Genomic DNA, 10,907 nt, shown 5'->3' on the forward strand with positions numbered 1-10,907 from the left:
TTTAAATACAATCTTCAGTTGAAGACTAAAGGAAAAAAATGTTGGGAATGGGGAATCAGTTATGTGAGGTTACCAGGAAAAGCATGGGTATAAACGAGGGTAAGGTTGTTATGTAGATTTAAGTCTTCTTCAAGTCTTCCCCATCGATAAGAGGCACCCTCCTCTTCTTCATAGACCCCCTTAAAAATAAAAAGTTCCCTTACAAACGTAAATGTCTTTTACAAAGGGCAATTTTTATTTGGGTTTCAGAGTTTCTCCCATGTCTGCTGTTTCTTAAAATTAACCAGCCTAAAATAATCCTTACGCCAAAGAGACATATTTTGGGGTGACAAATCTTGTTTCTCTACAGCCCTAGGCTACAAACCTGTGCGGCATGTTACTATACTGAGTACAGTAGGGAACTGGAACACAATGGTTATTTGTGTAATGCATTGAGCTACAAAATTAAGACAGCTATGAGGTCATTGGGCAATAGGAATTTTTCAACTCCATTATAATCTTATGGGAATACCCTCACATATGTTGTCTGCTGTTGAACAAACGTCATGTAGAGCATGACTGTACTATTTAGTTTATAAATAAAAATTCCACACCAATGAAGTCATTATTCATCAAACAAAGATCTTATGAGGCTATGAAAAAATATTTTTCAGTTCTGAAGCAATAGATATATCTGTAATAAGACATAACTAATCGAGACTTCATCAGTTTTTCATCTTTCTATAACACATATAGAAAATCCAGCCCTTCACTTCTCTCTAAAACTGATATTTTTAAAGAACATAAATTACTGAAAGACTTATGGGATAAGTCTGGTTAAAAGAACTCTGAGAAATAAATGCAAAGACCCACGTGCAACAGAGACAACAAAACTTAAGAGCATGAACATTAGATAGCTATATAGGCTTAGAAGTCATTGGTTAAAAAAAAAAATCATTTGGTGTCCAATTTCCTACCAAAGAATCCACTCTACAAAATTCCCAATTGTAATCTTCTAAAACTTCCAGAGACAGGAAATTCTCTACTTCACAAAGCATATTTCAATTATACATACTAATCTTGGACAATCCAACAAGAAATCAAGGACAATCTTTAAGAAATCAAAAAAAAAAAAACAAAAACACAAATTCACACACAAAATCATCTTTAAAAATCTAAAACCGGGAGTGTTTTATGAAATTAGTCAGTTAAGATCCATGTATTCTTAACAGCTTGTTTTTTCACTGTTGTCTTTATTTTGTTTTATACTTCGTATTTTGTCCCAAAGACTCACTAGAAAGCTACACACAAATAGGTTTCTGAATGTACATCCCATTACATGAGAGCTAATGAACTAATATTTGAGTAAGAGGAAAACATTAAGAGCAGGTTATGCGACTATTTTGAAAATAAATTAATGAAATTGCTCCACTTAGAGGTAAAACAGATATTGAGGTAACTCAAATTGGACAACGAAAAATACAAACTGCCTGACAATTATCTTTATAAGAAATAGTCAGAAAATAAAAATGTGTGCTGAGGTTTAAACAACATATCTTTTGCAGAAAATAAAAATAGATATTAGGCTTACTAATGATTAAATTTACTTGATGAAAAGATTAAGACATTTTCATTCAACAAACATTTTTGAAGTATCATGCACTGTGAAAAGTTCTAGAGGTACAAAGATAAATAAAACAATTTATTATCTAAGTATTCTGGACATTTTTCTTTCAAGTACACAAAAACTATTAAAAATATTTTAAAGAATACAGGTGTGAAAAAGAGATACTTTATAATATAAAAAGTACTTGGATTGGCACAAAAGTAATTGTGGTTTAAAAGATTTTTTAAAAATTGCAAAAACCGCAATTACTTTTGCACCAACCTAATAGAGTAATTCAGCTAGGTCAATATGAGAAAAAAGAAAAACTTAGTTTCCTTTTCTATTAATTCACAAACAGAAAAAAAAAATTCTGATTTTTCAACTCCCAAATGATTTCTCGGTTTAAAAGGAACCAATTCTAATGGGAACAAGACTGTATACCTGAAGGAGCCTACATGATCAATTCTATTACTTCTAAGAAACTATAAGGATTTTAACATTTACCCAAATTTCGTATAATTATCAATATTAATGAACAATCTAACAATATCTACTTGTGATCTATACAAATGTTCATATACTTTGAAATATTTATTTCTCTTCTAGAAATTTCAGTGCACAAAGATGCCTACAGACACATTTTAATGACAAAAAAAAAAACAAGAAAACATTTACTCAAAATTAATTCATCTCCTACATTGAAAACTACAAAACATTGATGAAATAAATTAAGGAAGACAAATTAAAAGACATTCTATATTAGTGGACTGGGAAACTCAATATTCCCCCAAAGTGAACTACAGATTCATTCAATCACCTCCTCATCAAAATCTCAGCCTGCTTTTTCACAGAAATTGACAAGCTGATCCTACAATTCACATAGAAATGTAAAGGACCTAAAACAGCCAAAATAATCTTGAAAAAGAAGACCAAGGTACATATATCCCTATTCCAAAACTTATTACAAAGCTACAGTAATCAAGACAGTTTGGAATTGGTATAAGAATACACTTATAAATCAATAGAAAAAAATAAGAATCTAGATAAAACCTTACTCTTATGTCAACTGATTTTTGACAAAGGTCCCATGGCAATTCAGTGGGAAACAATACCCTTTTCAAGAAATAGCAGTGAGACAACTGTATATTCAAGTACAAAATTATGAATTTAGACCCCTATCTTACTATTCTCTCACAGCATACAAAAAATTAACTTAAAATGGATCACAGGCCGAAATTTAAGAGCTAAAACTTTATAAGACATCTTGAAAACAGGATGTGAAGTTCTAAAATTAGACTATGATAATGCCTGTACAACTCTGTAAACGTACTAAAAATCACTTAATTGTATATTTAAAACAAGTGAATTTCATGGAATGTAAATTATACAATAAAGATGTTTAAAAACAAGTCACTTATAAAAAATCACAATGGCGGTTAAATAAATTCCAAGAATTACACAGTATATTGCAGAACTAATAAGGCTAATAGCTATATAGAAACGAAAAAATTGTAAGGTGGGAATATGATGACTATAACTAAAATTACAAATATTACAATAGCAAATAGTTATAATAGCATTTAATGTGCTAGAAATTATTTTACCTGCTTTACAAGTATTCATTCATTTAATCTTTACTACAATGTAGGTTCTCCCTACATTGGGGAAACTTAGACATTAAGAAGTTAAAAAAAAACTTCTCAGAAGTTAAAAAAAAAAAAACTTGTTCAAGATCACAACATGGCGTTGGGATAATGAATGGTATTTTTTCCTCTTTACATAAATATCTTTAACGTTACTATTATATAATTATGAATTTGAAAAGGAGAACAGTGGAAATCATTGGTTGCTTATCCAACATCCATCTATCCTTTCAATGTCTTAACCAGATTTTTATTTGTGTATCCACCCCACCCTATACAGCCCAGGTAGTTCAGAGAAACTGACTCCATCCTTAGGTACAGCAGTTAGTCCTGGTTTCCTACAACCAATCGGTGTATTTCAATGTCTATAGTCATTGGTTCAGCGGTCCAATCAGCACTCTTCTTTGGAATGTTAGGAGCGGCGCTCTCTCCCAAGAGATGCGAACAAAAATACATTATGGCCCCAACTGCCACTGGCAGCCATACTACATCCATGAGAGGAACAGTAACAAATTGAAGCTGACATCACAGAAAGCAGAACAGAAATGGAAAGAAACTGGTCTTTAATATTATTATTACTGTAAGTCTTGCCCTACGTTTGGACTTCCAGATAAGTGAGTCTATAAATCCTTTTTACTGTGTTTAAAACCAGTTCAGGTTTTCTACTACTTGTAACTTGAAGTACCAATTGATATGGAGGGAAGCCTATTAACAAGTATATTTCTAGAATGGATTGCTCTTAACCCTTAAACTCATGAAGGCAGGTATTAAAGAGGGAATAATTCCAGATACACATATCAGAATAAAAACATGTTCAATGATTACCTTTTCAATTAAGGTTCATATAAAAACTTGAAAAGTAACTACTTATGGGTTTATGTCCCATATAGTACTTTTTAATATTTTATTTAAAAATGTTGTTTTCTAAGATCTAGATTTCCAAGTCTTCCTGAAAAATCAAGATATTGCACCATTAGGCCCACGTTACTGTAGCACAACAATCAGCTAGAATGGAATAGCAGCTGCTCCGTAAGTCTACAAGTACACCCTCTGCACACAGTCGATACTAACGGAGCCTTTGTGTGATGTGCTCAACTCCTGTAGGTATGAAAATGTTGCACCATTCATATTTAGCAGGACCTATATCAAAAGCCATATAATCAGTACAGTAGTCCCACCTTATCCACAGGGAATGTGTCCCAGACCCCCAGTAGATGACTGAAACCAAACCCTACATAAGACGTCAGACAATTAAGTTCGCAAACTTTATTACAACGATGTTGCTAACCTTTTTTGATATCAGAGGGATTATTCATTATGAATTTGTACCAACTGGACAAACAGATAACCAAGTTTACTATTTGAAAGTGCTGAAAAGGCTGTATGAAAAGGTTAGCCAACCTGCACTTTTCACCAACGATTCATGGCTCTTGCATCACGACAATGCACCAGCTCACACGGCACTGTCTGTGAGGGAGTTTTTAGCCAGTAAACAAATAACTGTATTGGAACACCCTCTCTACTCACCTGATCTGGCCCCCAATGACTTTTTTCTTTATCCAAAGATAAAGGAAATATCGAAAGGAAGACATTTTGATGACATTCAGGACCTCAAAGGTAATACGATGACAGCTCTGATGGCCATTCCAGAAAAAGAGTTCCAACATTGCTTTGAAGGGTGGACTAGGCACCGGCATCGGTCCATAGCTTCCCAAGGGGAGTGCTTCGAAGGTGACCGTAGTGATATTCAGAAATGACGTATGTACAACTTTTTCTAGGATGAGTTCACGAACTTAATTGTCCAACATCGTATACTATATTTTTCCCTATAACAGTTTTTTAAACTACTTTTGCACTTTGAGGCCCTTATTAAGTAAAATAAGGGTTACTTGAACACAAGCATTGCAATACTGACTAATAAAAGAGACAGCTACTGAACGACTAACACTGGGAGGGGTTAAAACTTATGAATTGCTTATTTCTGGAATTTTCCATTTATTATTTTGGGACCACAATTGACTGCAGATAACTGAAACTGAAGAAAGCAAAACTGAGGATAATGTGAGAATACTGTAATTAAAAATTATAATCCATCTTTTAAGCTTTAACATTTTAATTAAAATCTGATACTTTTTAAGCAAAAAAAAGTCATGAAAACATGTATCCAGTCACCAGACCATGAGAAACACTCATCTTGAATTAAACAGCACTGAATACCTTTAAATACCTGATGGAAAAAGCCTTAAACTCAGCATCAAGTTCCTGAAAACATGCCAATATATTTATTATTCTGGGTCCAAAAGTCTGACAAATAACGTTAGCATACAGACTAAAACAAAACGGTTTTAAATTGCAACTAGAAAAACGTAAAAGTTGACCAGAAATTTGAAGCACTTGAACACACAAGTGAACTATTAATCAACCTTACCTATAAAACAGATTTGCAAAACAAATTACAAGGGTGGTCAATTTCAAAGGAATTTATAACAGTAAGGTCAAGATACATTAGCAAAGTTGGGAGGCAGAACTTTGTACAGAAAGACCTCTGGAGTTATATGGCTCGACCACTAATTTGGACAATTCTGCGGGATGAGAGGTTGTTTAATTTTAAACTTTATTATTTAAAGTAGGTAACGTAATCAGTAAAAAAGAATCAGTAGAACATAATCTCTTTTAATAAAATGTCTGAAAAATAGGAAAAAGTTATGATAGCTATAAATAATAGTCTGAACTTTCTAATGAAAAACCAGTGAAGATGTTTTCCTAAGGAAAAATCCAGTGAAGGATGGAAGAGGAGCACACATGAGGATTCAGTGATATTGGTAATATACTGATTAAGCCAGATGGAAGGTTCACAGGGTTTATGTTGTCATAGTATTTCATTACTTATTATAGTATTTCATGTTATCCTTCTGCCTGCATTCCATTTTTCATTTTAATTTTAATCCAAAGTACTGACAATAAAAAAAGTTAATGATCAACTTTCTGCATTCACATTCTGAGTGAAAAAACCAACTGAAGGACCAAATATGTTTTGTTTTGTTTTGTTTTAATTTTAAGGTCTTCTTTAAGCCGTTTTTTCAAAGCTATCCGAAAGTTAAATAAGAAATGAAATGTAATCATGGAGGTTTCACCAGTAACATTTAGCAGCACCAATGATTTCTGTGTCCTTACATTGGGGAAAGCTCTACCTAAGCTATAAATACTTGCTTAGGGGAGCAAACAATTATACATCAAGTCAAGAGGCAGATATATTCCTGGAAAGGTTGCCAGTCTCAGAATCATCAAATTGTAGACAATCTATTTAACCTGTCAGCGTCTGTTTCCTTTTCTACAGGGTGAGATACAGGCATACCTAGGAGATATTGTGGGTTCGGTTCTAGACAACTGCAATAAAGTGGGTTGTAATCTTTTTGCTGTTAGAGGGTCTTACCTTCAATTTATAGAAAAGACAACACCTGTGAAGCGCAATAAAGCAAAGCACAGTAACACGAAGTGTGCCCACATAAGGGAAGAATTTAAAAATATATGTACAACACGTGACCCATTCACACAGTAAATAGCAGTAACTTTTTAACATCATTTATTAATGCCATTCCCTTCCTTGAGATTAAAGGGTAGGGCTTACAACTATCAATTAGGAAATATCTAGGTGCAGCTGCATTAACATCGAGATAGACTGGCTCACCAGATTCCCAATATTTCGGTTCCTAAGGTGTTCTAAAGACTGGCCAACACCCTAGATATCCACGAAGGAACTTGAAAAGCATGCACAGGAGAATGAAGAGAGAGGAACTAATCTAACCATATCTGCAACTTTCTCTGCTCTAATGAGAAGAGAATAATGGTGATGAGGAGGTGTAATTGAACAGATTTTCCCTCTCCTTCTACCCAAACATCTATTACCCTGAAAAGCAGCTGTGAAGAATTTAACCAATAACCTTAAAATCTCTACCAGGCCTACAGTTCTGGGCAGCATATAAGCAAACCATTACTAGACAATTTGAATTTTCCTTAATGAGAAAACGTTTAAGTGACTCATGTTTGGTCATCCAAAGGACACATTCTAAAGAACAGAGGAGTTGGAATCCTCCTTCTGCCAGAGGAAAGTTGTATTTCACACACAAAACAACTCATCACGGACTCTATCACTACCACAGATTTCTGTTTATCATCCAAGGTACATGAGGTTTAGGAAAAGAAAAAAAGAAATTGAAAAGGAAAGTTTTCAAGTCTACGCTGAGGTAAAGGAATACGTCAATTTACCATTTATCTCCTTGAGATTCACAAACTTTTAAAATCCCCAGACACACAAGATATCCAAAATATTGATAATTGTTGAAATTGGATGATCGATACCAGTGTTCCTTATACTAGTCTATTTTTGTGCATATTTGAACATTTCCATAATATATAGTTAAAAATATATGTGTATGACAAAAAAAAAAAAGAGGGTAGAGAAATACCCTCTATTCAAAGATTTCATATTCCCAAAGTAAGTGAATTTCATCTAGCCAGTTTCTCATTCTAGAAGTTGTATTGTAGGTGACCAGACTATTTAGTAAAGGTCTAGTGAAGGAAATAATTAACTGCCCTGAAATAAAATAAGTCTAACCTTGAAAACATAGAGGCAACAGGGAAAGGTGCTAAGCAATTATTATGACTATAGTATTTGTTCTCATCTGTTATCTTCTAACAGGTGAGTAGGTGGTAGAGAGGAAAGTATTTTAAGATCAAATTTACTATGCATTGTTTAAATTGATGGGCAACAGAGATTGGAATAAAGAAATCTTAAAAAAAAACCCTAGAAATGATAATCATTTCTAAGAATGGAATAGAGGGAAAGGAAAAGCATTGCATATCTTTTAAAACTAACATTCATAGCTCCTAGCATAACCAGCAACTTCTAATGACCAAATGTGCTTTACTGCTAGACATAAATTTACAAAAGAAATACAGATTATACTATATCTGCCACAATCTCCTCTTTTCAAATTGTCATACAATTTTCACATGATTTAACCCTAAATTCATCCCAAAATTTAACATTTGTTAGTTATGCCTAAAAATAAAACTAGTCAAAATTTAAAATAAATGCTAACTTTGCAGCAAATTAATCTGTCATCAGCCCTATGAACAAAACTTTCGTGTTCAAAAACTATGGCAAACTTAGGCAGACTCCAATGAGTAGGTACTACCATTTACATTTCTCAAGTCCAAAAAAAAAATGGTCACCACGACTTATTTAAAATGTCAGAGAAATGCAAACTTACTTATATATACCAAGGGGGGGGGTGGAAATTACAGAATAAAACTCCAGTGGAACCCCCCCCCTCCAAAATACTTCCGTGACAACCATTATTTTCTCAGCACAAACGTGATCTATGTGTGCACTTTCAGAAAAGCCGGAACATCTGAGTTTACATAATTCCCCTTAAATTAAAAAAAAATACAAGAAATTGTTGCATTTCGGTCTGCAGAATTTCCTACCCACGGAAAAAGCGATCCTTCGTTTGAGTAAAGCACATGGCTCCCCCTTTAACGCCTTGTTCCACAACCCACCGAGAATATATGCTGGTAAAATAGTTATGCACTTACCAGGTTAAAGACAGTTTCTACAATATCCCTATTGGATACTTCTCCAACTTCCACCAACCCCGTCAACACGGCAAATTTCATTCTGATGCCCCTGATGGGGAGCCCCGGTTTCAGGGACAATGCACCCTCTTCAGCGGGGGTTCCTTCTCCTTTCCCTCCACCTCCCCCGTCATCACCTGTTGGTGGCGGGGAAGGGACATTGTCTTCACTAGCCATCGCTAGTTCGCGAGCAACTCGGAGTCACTCTGAAGACAGCAATCGCTGCACTAGTGACAAGCACCCGCAACGCACAACGAAAAGGGTCACTCTCCCAAGTTGTGGAGAACCCCCAAAAGCAGTTGAAGTGGAAAGTCCTTGGCGTCGCCCTCCTCTTGGAGAATATTTGTCCAATCTCTCTCCCCGAGGCTGACAACAACGCCAAACCCTATTGGAAGATCAGATAAACGTTAAATAGGCTAGGTTTTGTTTTAGGGTGTTTGGGGGGGAGCGGGGAATAGTTCTGGCCCGTCACAGAAGTTACCAAAGGGCCCCCCTCCCGGCCGCCCGCTTCTCCCCGGCCCGAGGAGCTGGTTCCGAGCGCAGAGGCCCCCGAACAGGTTTCCTCCTCCCCCACTCCCGCAGGCTCTGGGCGCGGGGCAACCTCCCCTCACAGGTGCACGAAAAGAGAAACTGTCGCTGGGAAAGGGGGGGGGGTGCGATCGGAGCAAAGGAGGGGCCCCCAAGCTACACGGAGAGGTAAAAAGTTACTCCTCACCCGGAGACTCCGGACTCGTCCTCACCCCCCGCCAGGGAGCCCGACTCGGAGGTGGCGGCGGAGATCCAGGGCAGGAAAAGGCGGGGGCAGGGGCGGTGATTATTCTCAACGCTCGGCCCAGGGGGAGGAGTGGATCGCCGCCCGGGCACCTGAGGTTCACCGGGGAGCGGAAGGCAGGTGTGTCGTGGCCAGAAAGGAGGGGATGCCCCGCGGAGATGGCGCGGAGAGGAGGGAGGAGAGAGAGGTCAGTGCACCTGGTCGCAGCCTCCAAGTTTCCCCAGTCCGCTCCCCGGGAGTCCGCGGCTGCACACAACTCTATGGCTTCCTGGTCCGCCCCACCCCTGCGCTCAACCTTTGCAAAACCAGCCGCTGCTGGCGCCGCGGCCGCCGCGGCGGAGGCTGCCGGCGGTGGGGAGGATGCTACTGGCCCAGCTCGCGCCGCCGCGGACCGCACGGCCGCCCCAGTGCCCGCCGAGGCTGCTCGCCGCCGCCATGACAGCGCCGCGGGCTGCCAGGCGCGCCGTGCGCCTGCGCGAGCGAAGGCGGAGGCACCGCGCGGCGGGTGGGGACGGCGGGCGGCCTAGGGGGTCGCGGGGGGCTCGGCCCCGACTTGCTGGCAGGACCGCGCGTGAGGGCGGGCACCCGAGTGGGCGCGCTGCTCAAGTAGCACCAGGTGTGTCCCCAGCCCGGCGGGGAAAGACCTTTTTTTTGCAGGAGCCGGCTCTGCCTCTGCCTCCCACCCCCGACCTGGGAAGCTGCTTTGGCAAGTGCTGAGGCGGTGATTCTGAGGCTCCTTCTCTTAGGTTCCCGTAGGGGCCCCCTGGCGCGCACAGAGCCCGCCCCGCGTTGCCAAGGTGTCTTCTTGGGTTTGGAGGACACCTGAGGGACCGCTACGAGCCAGCGAGGTGGCAGCGATGGAGCCAGCGCGGCTGTTGTCCTTGTCGGAGCAGAGTGCCCACTGATGACTGCTTCCAGCTGCTGCCCGCCCGCCGCGTTCAGCGAAGACTTAGAAAGATGTCCACTGGGATGCCCCGACAGCTGCCACCGTTTGAAAGGGGGTGGGCAGGGGCTCCTGTCCACGAGGAATGGAAAAGATGGCTTGCTTTGCAGCTGCCGCCCCACCAAACCTCTCCCACATTTTAAGGGAGGGAGGATTCCGCAGACAGCTGCTCCAAATAGCGTAGAGGCGGGCTGAATTTTGCCTGTAGATCTGTGAAGGGTGTTTTTTTTCCCCTGTCGTGATTTTCCAATGTGAAAGTTAGGTTCAACTCATTCTCAGATGAGTTTAAAAGATAAATTAAGATTGAAACCAGCACAGATCATCATA

At 39.1% G+C, this 10,907-nt stretch overlaps 1 protein-coding gene across 3 annotated transcripts in view; it reads right to left on the bottom strand.

Moving 5' to 3' along the window:
• LRBA (LPS responsive beige-like anchor protein) overlaps positions 1-10,092 on the bottom strand; it is a 570,825-nt gene extending 560,733 nt beyond the window's left edge. For all 3 annotated transcript variants that reach the window (XM_081075612.1, XM_081075611.1, XM_081075613.1), the window contains exons 1-2: positions 9,581-10,092; positions 8,827-9,250 (exon numbers count right to left, since the gene is read on the bottom strand). In XM_081075612.1, coding sequence (XP_080931738.1) covers positions 8,827-9,042 — 216 coding nt within the window. In that variant the 5' untranslated portion in view covers positions 9,043-9,250; positions 9,581-10,092. The remainder of the gene's footprint in view (positions 1-8,826; positions 9,251-9,580) is intronic.
• Positions 10,093-10,907: the final 815 nt, after the last annotated feature.

This window comes from Rhinolophus hipposideros (assembly GCF_964194185.1).
Source record: "Rhinolophus hipposideros genome assembly, chromosome: 16".
NCBI classification, from domain to species: domain Eukaryota; kingdom Metazoa; phylum Chordata; class Mammalia; order Chiroptera; family Rhinolophidae; genus Rhinolophus; species Rhinolophus hipposideros.